At 31.6% G+C, this 15,679-nt stretch overlaps 1 protein-coding gene across 1 annotated transcript in view; it reads right to left on the reverse strand.

Annotated features, from left to right (window-relative positions):
• LOC118186856 (structural maintenance of chromosomes protein 4-like) overlaps nt 1-15,679 on the reverse strand; it is a 139,421-nt gene that overhangs the window by 123,381 nt on the left and 361 nt on the right. The window contains exon 2 of the mRNA XM_085823565.1: nt 15,472-15,544. Coding sequence (XP_085679691.1) covers nt 15,472-15,535 — 64 coding nt within the window. The 5' untranslated portion in view covers nt 15,536-15,544. The remainder of the gene's footprint in view (nt 1-15,471; nt 15,545-15,679) is intronic.

Consider the following 15,679-nt stretch of genomic DNA (forward strand, 5'->3'; position numbering starts at 1 on the left):
AAAGAAAGTATTTAATTTATTTCATTCTTTTTACAAAATTGGTCATAAATTTAAACTGATCAATGTCCAGATGCAATTATTTCAATTCATTTCTTATTAGTTTAAGAAACATAACAATATTATTTGAAAACATAATATACATTTTATCAAATAATTTTATAAAGAAAATCTTTAAAAGTTAGATTTGCTTGTGGACAGAAAATGTCTGTGAAATTTCAGAAATATTAGAAGCAGTAGACACAAAATTTGAGTGGTTAGTGAGAAGAATAGAAAATGCACGTGTGTGATGCATCAGAAACTTTTAATACTTTACAGAATTTGATACAAATTAAAAATAATTTAGAAGCTGTTTCAATGTCCGAATTGGTGAGAAATTTACCATGTTTGGAAGCTTTGGGAATTTCTAATAAATCTAATGACAGTCACAAGATGATGTTACTTTCAGAAAATTTCAAGAATCCGTAATATTTGAGGATAACAGATATTTGAGAAATAACAGATATTATTGCGTTATTTTCTTCCTTCATGTTCGTATGGGGTTTATAGATTTAGAGTGAATAGTGACGACACTTGATGAAGTATCGAAACACACTTTATTTAGCCAATATTAATCAAAACAGCTCCAAAGTCATGTTTTACAGTTTTCGAAGAGCTACTATACACTCGCTGGAACAATCAGCGACACAGCCTTCAGGTTACCAGGCTATAACGGTGGAGACAGCTTCACCACAAAGCACCAGAGTGCAGCTTTCTACTCTGCTTGGTCGTTCTCGGAACTCCCCGTACTCTCCACACTACAACTTGCGGTGCACTCGATGACACACAGAGCACAGCTCCCGACTCTTCAGTTCAGTCGTTCCCAGAGTTCAACACACTCACTCGACGATGCACTAATCTCGATATACGAAGAGACTCTTTCGATGCACTCGATGACCCACTCAGCACTTGCTGCCCGGTTGTCAACTCCATCGACTCTCTAACTAGAGACTATCTCGCATTGACTCTCCGCGTACCAGCAGGGTTTATATAGTTTTTGGCTTGTGTTTGAGATAATTTTGGGCTAAACTGGTAAGAATTCTTTCCAGAAGGTTCTCCATCCATCCATGGCATATCGCCAATTTTGTCACCAAATGTGGCAACCCTGCCTTCTTTTGCCATTTTATGGCAATCCTAAACCTGCTTTGTGGGGAAACTATTTTACCGCGGCTAAACATTTCACCCCTTCCCAAGGACTGCACATTCTGGGTAGTACAATCTTTAATTAAGACACAATAACACACCGAACAAGTACCAATTCAGAAGTTAAACAACAAAAATCAGCATTAATTTTGAAAATTTTCACAAACCATCAAAACTAGTTCTTTGAAAATTTTGAAAATTATTGCTGATTTTTGTTGTTTGACTTCTGAATTAGTACAATCCTTGTTCAGAAGCATAATTCAATACAAAGAAAAGGTAATAACACAAACAAATAACATAACTAAAGAAACAAATATTTACACTATGTACAAGTTATATACGCAAATTAAACACATAACAATTTCAAATAATACAAATTAAAGTTCTGAATGAATTTCAGTCTCAGTCTTTTCATTGAGTTATACCCGGGTCAAATACTCTTTCACTGCAATTCTCAGATACATTTATGTTTTGCACAATCTGAAGATTCAGTCCTTTCAGACTTTTCATCCATAGGAAGATCTGAAACTGTTTGTTACCACACTGTAGTTTGTTCGCATCATGTGTACAGTTCTCCTCAGTATTTTCAGCAGCTGGTACATGTTCATTTTCCTCGGTTTCCTGGGAACCAGCTCCAAATTCTGCATCAGAATCATGAGTAAAGCCCGATACTTTACAAACGCAAGTATCCTGGTTTAGAATCAAGTCTGTGTTTGCATAATCTGTATTAGGAGACACACACTCAGATTGTGGAGTGGGTGAATTTTCTTGCAATACTGGAGCACACTGCACATATTCAAAACAAGCTATTATCATAATCACTTAAGAACAACTGATAAACTACTTTCGAGAAGCAAAGTTTCTATAATAATATAACATCAGAGAGATATAAAAGTTAGCCAAATGCTGCATTTTATTATTTTAACAAAAATAATTAAAATATATTTCAACAACCTTTACATTTTTACAGACAGTGAATATGGCTAAGCTGTGTTTAATTTACCGTAATTTCCAGAAAAAACGCCGCAGCATTTATGTGTTTAAAACTTAAATTTTCAGCGGGTGCGGCGTTTAGGTGCACTAAAAATAAAATATTTCCTATGATGGTCATTGTACATAGTTTGGATGGCCTTGTCATTGTGCATAGACTTGTGCTGTTCCCACACAAAACACCACTCAGTTGCTTTTTGCAAACGTCATTTTGTTTACATTCTTTCCCTTGAACAGACCTACATGCCTTATTCACCCTAAACGAGATCTCAGAACAATAATATTCTTCCCCCTTTCAAATCAACATTCTCATCAGTTTGAATAGTCTCTCTCCTCTGCCATTCGATGAATCTTCCAGGACCCATCCTCTCCCCACCTCTGCCTTTTCCGCAATTTTTTTCAAGGCGAACACGACTCCACCTGCCTCCCAATAACGAACTCTGACGTATTTCCCCTTCAGCATGAATCGATTTTTCTTGGCATTCTGCCAGATACAGATCCCATCAGTTTGGGTACAAGTACTTGTCGGATAGTTTTTAAGTAAGAAGGGAGTGGAAAATTTTTGAAAATGTCACCTAAATGGCACAGAAGCTATACTGCTGGTTTTAAGCTTAATGTAATTTCACGTGCTGAACAAATTGGAAATCGAGGAGCAGCTTGAGAGTCTGAAGTGGATGAGAGATGTATTCAACATTGGAGAACTGAATAAGAACTTCTTAAAAATATGCCACAACAGAAACGAGCCAAAACAAGTGGTACTGTAAGGTGACCGAATCTAGAGGACGACCTTGCAAACTGGATAAAGGAGCAACGAGGAAAGGGAATGGCAATTTCGACTGTAAAAATTCGCTTACAAGCAAAATTTATAGCAAAACGAATGAACATAAATGATTTCAAAGGAGGTGTAGCAGATTTATGAAAAGAAAAAATATTTCTGTGCGTACTAGAACAACAGTCGGGCAACAATTACCAATGGACTGGCAGGATAAAAAAGCATCTTTTCTAAAATATATGACAGATATTATTGACAAAGACAAAAAAAAAAAAAAAAAAAAAAAAAAAAAAAAAAAAAAAAAAAACACCCACTTCTTTGGTCACAGATAATAAATATGGATGAAACGCCGTTAGCTTTCGACTCTTCTGCAAACAGAACTGTTGATGAAACTGGTGCAAAAACTGTATCTGTGCTTACGACAGGGCATGAAAGAACTTCATTTACACGTGTGTTAGCTTGTGCCGCAAACGGTGACAAGCTAAAGCTGATGATCATTTTTAAATGAAAGACTATTCCGAAGGGAGATTTTCCTAATGGCGTAATTATTTGTGCAAACGAGAACGGCTGGATGTGCAAAACAGTCATGCATGAGTGGCTACAAAAAGTTTGGCAGTGTCGTATGGGATCTTTTTTCCAACCAAAAGGGTTATTGATAATGGATTCCATGCATGCTCATTTACTTGAGTCAGAGAAAACCAGATGTCAAAAATTGTCTACGACCGAAGCAATAATTCCTGGTGGTTTGACAAAAATCTTACAACCGTTAGATTTGTCAGGTAATAAATCCTACAAAGCTGAAGTCCGAAAGCGGTGGGAGTGTTGGATGAGTGAAGGATTGCATACGTATACCAAAAGTGGTAAAATGCGTAGAGCATCTTATGAAGAAGTTGCAAAGTGGGTACGAAGTGCGTGGAAATCGGTAAAAACATCGTCAATAATAGCAGGGTTCAAAGAAGCTGAAATTATATCCTTAGATAAAGAGACTGTAAACCAAGAAGATGAATGTGACGATCTGGAAGACTTGGACTTAGATCAGGATTTACTAAATCTTTTTAATTCAGATAGCGAAGAATCAGATTTTGATGGCTTCATATGATGTATAGTTTGCTATGATGTATAATCGTATGATGTATATTTAATTCCTTTTGTACGTAAAATTTAAAATTTCCTTTTGTCATCCAAATTTAATATTTGGTTGTTGCAACATTTTTTATAATATAGTTTGAGTATTACAAATATGGACTTCTTTAGTGTGTAAATATAAGTATATACGTGAAGGTAAATATATTTTCCACATTTTTTACCTTTAATTTATTTTTGAGTTATGGTTTCATTTCATGCCTTTTTCTTAACTGGTATGTCATATATTAGGACTTAGGTTGAGATTTTGCATCTATACAGCCCACGACGATGTCACGCGCAATTTAATCTATTGCGGCGTTTACGTGTAATTTTAATTTTTTTCCCGCCATTTTTCTCGAGTGCGTCGTTTACGCTGATGCGGCCTTTCTTCCAGAAATTACAGTAGTTAATTTGTTAATTTATGTAATTTTAGTTTTCATTATTGTTTTTAGTTTTATTTATCTTTTATTATTATTTTATTCCTTTTTAATTTTTATATATGCAACACTTTCTTTTTCATTAGCAGTGAACTCTATAGTGGCATTACGATTATTTACAAGAAAAATAAAAAACATTGCACATACCAATCACAGCAAGCCATACAAATTAAGCAACAAGTTTGACAGAATTTCAAAAGCTGAAATTTGTGCTGACGTAATACATGTGCAACTGTTCGTAGATTCCCAGATAAATACCTTTTGAAAAATTTGTTTTTGTCTATTTTGCTGATGTAGTGCGATGCCCTCCTCTTCTCACTGTTGGACAGACAATCAGACAGTTCCCATAGTAAGAAAGAACATTAACCCTCTGATGGCATGACTGGGTTAGATATCAAGATGACCTGTGTCAAAACGTGTTGAGGCCCATCCACACGAGTACGCTCACGACGTAGTTGATGCAACTTTTTTTACTCCGGCGTAAATTCTCGTGACGCAGAAGACGTAAAACTGAGTTCGCTCCTGTTCAGCTTTTTCGCCCGCGTATAGCCATAGCCGACCGAGTTCTTATCACGTGTCATAATCAGAAAACCTTCTTGCTTACCCGTTTCAATATGGCGTCAGAACCACACAGAGATGAGAGTTTTTGCTTAGAAATATCATAACTGTATACATCAATAAAATAATCAGCATTGTTCGCACCATCTTCAGATTTCTCAAACCGTATTTTTTTGTATAAATTTAAAATTTTCATTAAAGGAGAAAACTGTATATTTATAAAGCAATGATCCGACCAGTATATCCATATGCTTCACCTATTTATAACACCGTAAGTAATAGGAACCTAAATAAATTATAAGTTTCTGCCTAAATAAATTATAAGTTTCTGCCTTACAAAATTCTCCTTAATTATTATAAATATTGGCTATATCATATGTAATAAAACACTCTATAAATATCCCAATATTAAATAAACCAAAAACTAACTTCAGCAATATAACAACTTCTAAAATAAAGCAGTTGACTGAGAAAGAGTATTCAATAAAACAGAATTACGAAATTTTGGAGGAAAGTTACAACTTGTGTCATACAGCAATCATTTATTGAAGTTTAATTAAATTACCTTTGCAGTGACTTCTACTTGTTACATTATTTTTCACAAACACTGCAACCACAGATAGCTGAGTGGTCAGCGCGCTGCTTTACAAATAGAAAGGTGGCGAGTTCGAACCTCACCCGTAGACAGTATACAATTCAGTTAGCTTTTCTCATTTTGAACATGTTTCTTATATTTAATCATGAATCATTATATTCTTATTTTACCTATTATTATTGTTTTCATTTCTTATTTTATTCATTATTATTATTGTTTTTAATTTAGTTTAAAAATGTGCAGTGCAAATAGAAATCCTTATGTAATAATATATCTGCATCTCTTTATGATATATCATCTATAAATTCTCTCTTTATTTTTACTTTATTGCATATTTTATCATGCACATAATTTCTCATAAACTGTCCAAAGTTTGAACCTCATTCTAAATTCAAAATTAAATAAAAAGAAAAACAAAAGACCAAGGGAGGGGGAGTTAAAAAATTTGAAGTTGGTTTTATTATATGGTGGATGGTGTATATAAAGAGAATTAAGTAATTTAATTCTCTTTATATACTGTATTCCAAACGAATTTTATAAATCCTAATTTTCGAATCTGCAAGTGTGTCAAACTGGTCGATACTCATCCTGAAGTAATTAAAAAACAAGTAATATATTTAAAAAAAGTCAATTCCTACTTAGGTCTACAAAGAAAAATTAAAAGAATACAATAAATAAATAAATAAAAATACAAACAGAATTTTTTTTTAATTAAAAATTTTAATATGTGAAAAAGCTGTATTAACTTCAAGTGTCATTCACTACAAGTTTAAAAAATTGTATTTGAACTTGAGTGGATGAATAAAAAGCATTTTATGTACTGAAAATTTGAACAAGATATAGGGAGAGTGTGAGCTAATAGTAGGAATTTAATAATTCCGGATATTCTTTTCGCAAACGAGGCAGCAAAAAAAAAAAAAAAAAAAAAAAAAAAAAAAAAAACTCTTTGAACAGGTCGCTCTAAATAAATCGTTCGGACCCATTCTTGCCATTTTTTTTGTGGTTTTGCCTCTGCTTAATAATTGCACTTAATAGTAAAGTTTCAGCTATATATATATATATATATATATATAAAAAAAAAAAAATCTGATCTGGACAACTTGCCGCAAACATACAGAAGCACAGCAAAGTAATAAGATACAGCTCTGTTGACACTATATTACAGCGTCACGTGATTTTTGCGCAAAAGAATTCTATTGCTTAAATGCACTCTTCGCAAGCACACTCGTTTGGACGCTTTTACGCTGGTAACGTAAAAGCGCGTTCGTCAGCTACGTTTCGAGCGTACTCGTGTGGACGGGCCTTTACAGATACTTCTGAAGGGAAACTTGGTCAAAAGCATTATTAACGCTTTTAGCTGGTCAGTAGCAAACACCTCGAAAGCGTCATGACTGTCTTAAAACAACAGTGCAAATATCCCAGGTCTTTAAACATAAATAAAATTTTCATAAAATATTCCTTAGTTTTTAAAGTAAATGTTAAGAAATATGCAAAATACTTGTGAATTAAAATTTAAAAATAACATATCAAATATTTAAATAAATTATTATATAGATGGTCAATTAAAACCTGCAAACAAGTTAAATTTTAATTATTTGCATGAAATGAATAACATTACTTTTGGATTACCTAGATTAACCCGAATTACAAATGTAAAAAATAAAATCACTTGAGCAAGAAGTCAGATAAAAATTAACCATCAATAGTCTATTTTAATACGAAAAATATACTTATTATGGGTTTATTACACACACACGAATTATATGATATAATAATAATATAATAAATATAATTGATTGTTATTATATTTACTATTAAAGAATAGTAAATATAATAACAGTCAATTATTTATTCTTTTTAGAACAATACTCATTGCTTATACTGGATTCCTGAAATTCTGTTTAAAATATCCCAATACTTTTAATGTATGTTGATCTGAATGCGATTTTCAATACAGAAAATAAATAAATAAATAAATGAGTTTGATTTTCTTGCATACTTATGTTACACATAATAGTTATTACATTTTCCTATGTCATTTAACTGCAAGCAACAAGGCAAAGTTGAGTTAAATATTTTGTATTTTATTAAATACATTGTTAAAATAATGTCGGTTCCACAAGCCAGCACTATTTATTTAGGCAAAATAAAATCTTAAATTTCATAAAAGTCATGTGCTTCAAATATATTAATCAAGAAGCACATATTGATCTCTGTTCTTTGGCTCAGGTGAAAAATCACCTACTATTTGGCACATTCTCTTGCGCACTTGCTTTTTACGAGAGTCGTAAGTGCACCAATTTGAGGTATCCAAATTAATTTTAGAAAGTACATTTCGGAACATTTTTGGGCTGATCTTTAGAATATGGTAACTGGTAGTTTGGCGACATTTTGGAGGCGATAAAGGTTACTACCTGGGACTTTGGTAATAATGTGAGCAGTACTCAGTTCCAATTACGCATTATTTTGTGTGAGAAAAATGAGAGATCATGGGATATGTCGTGATATTAATGGACGAATTACGGTTCTTTAATTGGAAAAGGGGGGAAATTGGGAAAAAAATCTGGAAATTTTGTATTTGGCTTTATTCTGTGTTGTGTGAAACAGTGTTTGTTAATTTTTGGATCCCATGGCCCTAACTAAAGTGAATTCGAAATGGGTATTTAGTGGGATTGAAAGGGGTAGTAATAAGTGTTTCTTTAAGGTTGTGCGAGATAGAAGTAATGATGTTTTATTAAGTTATTTATTTTACCTGGTACCTTGCTGTGAACTATAAGTATGATTTTAAAGATCCTGAAACAGAAATAAGAAAAGTTTATCGGACACGTAATCAAGACTCTGAAGAAGATTAGGTAAGTTAGTATTTTTAATTATTTGAGGATATTATTTTTATGCATTGTTCTAAATGTAAGGTGGAAGTAAAGTAATTTGGTATTATTGGGAAAATTGTTATTAGCAATGATTTAGTTTAAAGTAATTAGGATTGTAAGCTAATTTTTATTAATTTAATGTATGTGCTTATTCATATTTTAAGTAGTGTTTTTGAATTTGATTATATTTTAATTAAATGATAGTTATTTTGTGAATTTTATGTTTGTAGGAATTTGGTATACGTTTTAGTTGAAGTAAACATGCATGGAAATAATTTAAATATTTGACACTAAGTATTTGTAATGTTTGTGGTATGAATTCGTTGGTGACGTTTATAATATAATAGATAATTTAGAGGTAAAAGTTTTTGGATATTTTATTTATTTTATACGTGGAAATGTTCATATTTGGAAAGGGTATATACTTTTTTGTTATTAGGTAATTTCATATATGTTCTTTTTAACGGGTTTAAAGATTCAGAAAATTGTCATGCATTTTCGTGAAATTTTTCTAATTTATGAGAAAAAAGGAGTGTACATGGATATGGTGAAGAGTGTGCGCAATGCCATTTTTGTGCAATTCTGGGATTTTTTTTTTAAGTAAAAATAAGTCGACATGTACATGGTTTAGTGATATTTTAATTAAATGATAGTTATTTTGTGAATTTTATGTTTGTAGAAATTTGGTATACGTTTTAGTTGAAGTAAACGTGCATGGAAATAATTTAAATATTTGACACTAAGTATTTGTAATGCTTGCGGTATGAATTCGTTGGTGACGTTTATAATATAATAGATGATTTAGAGGTAAAAGTTTTTGGATATTTTATTTATTTTATATGTGGAAATGTTCATATTTGGAAAGGGTATATACTTTTTCGCGATCAGGTAATTTCATATATGTTCTTTTTACCAGGTTTAAAGATTAAAAGAATTGTCATGTATTTTCGTGAAATTTTTCTAATTTATGAGAAAAAAGCAGTGTACATGGATATAGTGAAGAGTGCGCGGAATGCCGTTTTTGTGTAATTCTGGGATGTTTTTTTAAGTAAAAATAAGTCGACGTGTACATGGTTTATGTGTATGTGTTATTTTGAAAAACACGTAAGGAGTATGGTATTGTGCACTTTTTCCCAATTTTGCAGTGAATATTTGTCATGATTAAGCAGTTTTTTTTTGTTAGATAAAATTTCTAGCATAAGTGTAATTCGGCTAGTAGATTGTTGGAAGAAGTGTTCAGTAGATAAAAAGAAAAGAAACATGTCTTTACTTAGTGAAGACAAAATGGCGGCGGGGAAAAAATAGAGGGTTGCTGTAGGAGAGTTGGTCGCCAAATTTTCGCCAAAAAATCACCAAGTTACCATAATGTAAAGATCATCCCATTTTTGCACATGCTCAGTACATGTTTTAAATTGGGTTTTAATTAGTCTAAATGGGAATAGATGAGAGAGAGCTATTTCAAACAATCAACTGTTAACCTCGTTCTGTCTGTTAAGTACAGTCACACACAAGTATACAAGCGAGTATTATTTTGCTTTTATATCATAATTGATAACTCTTATTATTTATTTGCAATTTATAGTCCCTAGCAATAATGGATATTAGTTAAAAACTGGTAAACTTCATACACTGGATACAGAAAATAGTTTCACTGCTAGTGATAATGAATTAGATGTTATTCGTAAAAAGTTGTCAGGTGATTCAGACTCATCCATTCATAAAAAGTGGAATTATAATAAAGAATACATAAAATTTGGTTTAGCTGGATTGGTGATTAAAAATACCAAAAGGGTGATGCATTGAACGCGAACATACAATACACAACAGCAGTTTAAATCCCCCAAAACTAAAAAGACACTTAGAAACAAATCATCCAACTTTACATAAGAAAAATATTGAGTATTAAAAAAAAAAAAAAAAAAAAAAAAAAAAAAAAAAATGCAATGAGTGAAGAATAGAAAAGAGATCTTGAAGAACTTTGTTAAAAACATAATAATGATGTTTTGGATGCATCATATCATGTTAGTTATCGTATTGCTCAATAGGTTGAAGCTTATACGATGGCAGGAAGCTTAATTAAACCTTTTGTAAAAGATATAGTTACTACCATGATTGGGGAAGAACATGCTAAATTAATTGATTGTATCCCCCCTTTCAGATATGCAACTTCAAGGTGTGTTAAAGACCCTCTAAATTTTGTGAAAATGAGCTCATGAGACATTCGAAAGCTTCTGAACATGGATTTACAATTCAACTTGACAAAACTGCAAATATAGCTGGATTATCAATCTTACTCGTTATTGAGAGAAATATGCATTGAACAGCTGCTCAAGAAGATATGGTAATTTGCAAAAGTCTACCAACTAGAATAATTGTAGAAGATATTTTTAATTTGTAAAGTCATACTTCAAAAAGCATGACATATCTTGGGATTTATGTCATCAAGTATATACTGATGGAGCTGGGGGGCAATGCTTGGAAAATTAAATGGCATATTTTCCATGCATGAAACAAAAAAATTCCTCACATAAGAACTCACTGTTGTCTCCATCGACAACCTCTTGCAGTGATGAAAATGCAAGAAGAGTTTAAAGTACTTAATAATTGTGTTAAATTTTATCAACTTAGGCCAATAAATTCAAGACTTTTCAGTTTAATGTGTGAAAATTTCAGAAGTTTACATAAAACACTACTGCTGCACACAGAAGCCTGATGATTATCTCATCAGAAAAGTGTTGGCAAGATTTTGTGAATTAAAAGATGAAATAAGAATTTTCTTATCTGAACATGCACCTCAATTGAAAAAGTGTTGGCATGCACCTCAACATGCAAAAGTGTTGACAAGATTTATTTAAATTAAAAGATAAAATAAAAATTTTGGCTGGGAAAAGATTTGGAAAGGAATTTTTTCTTGTTTGCGTGTTAGATTTTGGATAAGAAGTATGTTGTTATTTTGTGGTTTGCACAGTAAAATGGCTGAATGTGGTAAGATTAATTTGAAGTTTCTGTACGATTTGGAATGAAAGGGAAAAAAGCATTAATTGACTGGTGTTTAAATAAAGTTTACGTAGTAGCCATTATAAGTGTCCTGTTTGCAGGAAGGAAATGCGTATGGTTGAAGGATACCAGCACTGCAAAGAATATTTTGTACTTTTATTTTTTGTGAATTTATGTAGCGACGTGAGTATACAGTTTCTAGTTCAGATAATTTTAGGAAGTTTTTGGATATTGGTACTTTTCCGTTTCGCCAGCGCAAATCTTGCCAAACAGACTTTATTGGTGACAACATACAGTATACACATAAAAAATGTTAACCAATGTTAGTTCTAAGAATTTTTTATTTTGAAGGTATAAGCATTTTAATATGGTTTAAAATTTTGTAAAAAACCAATAAATAAAGACAATAAATTTGTAAAAAGGCATTAATTTAAGAATTTACTATGCTTTCATCCTGATTAGCCGGTGCATATCACGTGACCCCAAGTGATCTTATCTCACGTAAACTACGCTTAATCTACATTAATTTCAAGTTAAATCTTAAATTAAATCTTATGGAATACAAGTTTAAATGCAAGAAATATTTTAATTCGTACAAATAGCTTACTCAGAAATTATGTAAAACTGCAGTGCTTTACTTTGCTAGTGCATTCCCATTAGATTTGATGAATTTAACTCTTGATTTTGCCTTTAGGTGAGTGGTGTGATTGCATCCTAATTAATTACCGCGAATGGTCTTAGGGCAAAAAATTTAACTATCTTGTAAAAATTCTATGTAATTGTCAATATTGTTTTGAAAATAAAGGGTAAAAGATTACCAGCGAAGATATTCCGCTTGGCATCAGTTGTACCATTAGTGGCGACTTTATCGTTTGCGCCGGCAAAACGGAAAAGTACCTGGATGTTGTTAAGGAATTATGTTTGACTGAAGACCCAGAAATTTGTAAATAAGGTAAGTGGATATTTCTTTTGTGTAAAGCTAAGATGAATTTCCTTTTTTTTTATGTTATTTCATTGTTTGATTTAAAATGTGGAACTACTCCTATATGTGCCCTCAAGTCGGCAAACATTTTTGGAGAGAAACTCCACGGTGCCATATTACTATCTAAATTTTTTGTCTACATTTTGAACTTTAAGCCTAAAATGTCTCCAATAACGCGGTTTTCACACATGCAAAAATCACGTTTTGAACACACAATTAAAAAAAATTAGATAGCAAAAACATAAAGTTTCTAACCAAAAATATTTGACAAGAATCCATGTACACAGCGATATGTTTTAACTTAAAAAAAAATTGGTACTATTCGGTTTCGAGGGCCGTAAAAAATCGCCAAACTATTGCTGATGCCAATGCTGCCAAAAATAATTGCGGCAAGAAAGTAAGTATAATAGTAAATAACTATCTAAGATTGATGTTTTAATTTAGATGAAAGGTTAATTTCATACAATACTTTTTTATTATTATAATTTATATGAAAAAAAACTAAACATGATTGAATGGAAGCAAAAGAGTAATTAGTAGTAACTATTTCAGATCCTTATTATAATTTATATAAAAATTGCTAAACATAGCTGAATGGATGCCTGCATCACTATTTCGCTACCGACCTATTGCTAAAGCATAATTTCATCTCTTTGGTTGTTCAAAAGTAATTTTCTAAAATGAATGATGCCTTTTCTTTGAAAATATTCTCGGTAAAGTGCAGAATCGCTCAGTTATTTGTTCACCGCTTTTTACAAGGATGAAAACAATTGGATTTTTGTCAATTTTCTTTTACTTTTTAAGTGAAAACAGCTCGATGTGTAAGTTGATAAAGTCAAGTAGCACAGTGCCATTTTTGAGCAATTCTAGGATTTTTTTTTAAAGTGAAAATAGGTCAATGTGCACATGGACACCAAGTATGCACAGTTCTTAAAAACGCGTCAAGCAGTGGATGATTCTGCACTTTACCCAAAATTCTATTGCCGACTTTTCGTCATGGTCAGTTCCCAAATTATTAAATCCATAGGATATCAAAAAAGGATTTAAAAATCAAAAAAGAATTTAAAAATTAAACTAGTATTTCAATGGCGTTTTAAGAAATATAGAACTATATAAACTTACGCAATCTGAAATCAGCACGTTTGCTAGATTTGGCGCTTTTGCGCATACATTTTCGCTGCAATTTTTTTACGGCCATCAAAACAGAATAGTACCAAAAAATCTACGAATTGCACAATCTAGGCAGCGAAAGAATCTACGAACTACGCACACCTTGCTTTAATAAATTAACATAACAATAAATTTCAAAGAATACCATGTACACAGCATTCTGTTTAAACTTAAAAAAACATCTACGAATTGCACAATCTAGGCACTATGCACTAATCAACAAAATAGCCTAAAATAAATTTCAAACAATTAAAAAAAAACAACAATAATGACAGAAATTCATACAAAAAAAAAAAAAAAAAAAAAATGAACATAACATTCTACAAAATAAGAACAAGAATAAAATAAAATGTACATGAATGAATGATTTCTCGAACCGCAGAAATACCAATTTCACGCCGCCAAGTAATCACTATCGTATTTATATGATAGCCAGACACACTATCCGGAAAACTCACACTCGATGTGTACATGGTTCACAAATAAATGTTCAAAACCCTTTAATACACTGCATCAGCGTTTCCTTCCTTCTATCATGCACGGCCACTAAAAAAATCTCCCAGACCCTCTTGCAACCACGTCTCTCATTGCGACATAGGCCATTTCAAAACATGCACGACACGAACCAACGAGCAATTAAAAACTCCAGCAAAAGAGTATTCAACGCCAAAAGGGTCGCCATACAACACGCAACCGTGCCAAAAACCAGCACAGAACACATATCGCCACATTTGGTGATCTCAGGGTGCATATAAGTGTAGAACCTAAAATGTAGTTTATTGAGATTATATATTTTTGTTGGCTGCTTCTTTGACTTTTTAAGTGAATATAGTTCAGTGTGTACATGGACAAAGTCGAGTGCGCAATGCCTAGTTTGTGCAATTCTCTGATTTTTTTTAAGCGAAATAAGGTCAATGTGTACATGGATAAAGTCAAGGAAGTGCGCAATGCCAAGTTTCTGCAATTCTGGGATGCTTTTTTAAGTGAAAATAGGTCGATGTGCACTTGGATACCGAATTCTTGTTATTCTTGTTATTTTGGCTTTTTGTAGAGGCAATTTTTGGCTCAAAAATCACCACTTCACAATCCAAAATAACAAGTCAAAGAATTGCACAAACTCGGTATCCATGTACCACCAAAATTCGCCAAGGGGTACCGATAAATATACTTTTACCCAAGAAATAGATCTCTTTAAATAAAATATGCGAACAGAAAATATTTTCAAGGCATAAATGCAAGATTCTAAATGTTATTGATTTCATATGAACTGTATGCTTATCTTTACTTACTGCACAGAATTAAAACTGTTATATGCAATTATGTCAAAAAAAGCACAATACGACCCTATTACATCTATTGAATGCATTACTTATGTAAATTTTCTAAATATATGCATAATATGATAAAGTATTAATTCTAAAAGTATTATTATTCATTACAAATAATATAATTTAATAATTTCAAATTAATTATTATTCATTACAAATAATTTAATTAATTTCAAAATCAAAGTTAAAATATTTTAAAAAATCAAAATTAAAAAAAAAGAATCATGACTGTTAATGTTACGATAATTTCTGTTTATAGAAGCTACAATTTAAAGTTACCACAGCACAGGATTGCTTAAAACTGCATTTCTTAAACTAATATTTTAAACTTCTACACTAAAGATTTCAAGTAAGTAGATATAAAATTAGATTATTAAATGAGTTTTTGATGGATTATTAAAATATCACAAATTTCGGCATGAAAATATCCATTAATTTGTTGAGTATGAACAAAATATATTTCCTTACTAATGCTTCCATCAGGATTCACTATGAAATCTTTCTTGATCTCAAAGGAATCTTCGGTTTCCATTTTATAATACTGAAATTTAAATATATATATATTAATTGTTCACTTCGAAGCAAAGACTTTATAAAAAATAAAAAGCCATAACACAAATTCGAGGCTCAATAAGCAATTATACAATTTTGACTCAAATGTTAGAATTTTTAGACA

Source organism: Stegodyphus dumicola, chromosome 9, assembly GCF_044657685.1.
Source record: "Stegodyphus dumicola isolate Sdum_Otavi_A_Nest chromosome 9, ASM4465768v1".
Classification (NCBI taxonomy): domain Eukaryota; kingdom Metazoa; phylum Arthropoda; class Arachnida; order Araneae; family Eresidae; genus Stegodyphus; species Stegodyphus dumicola.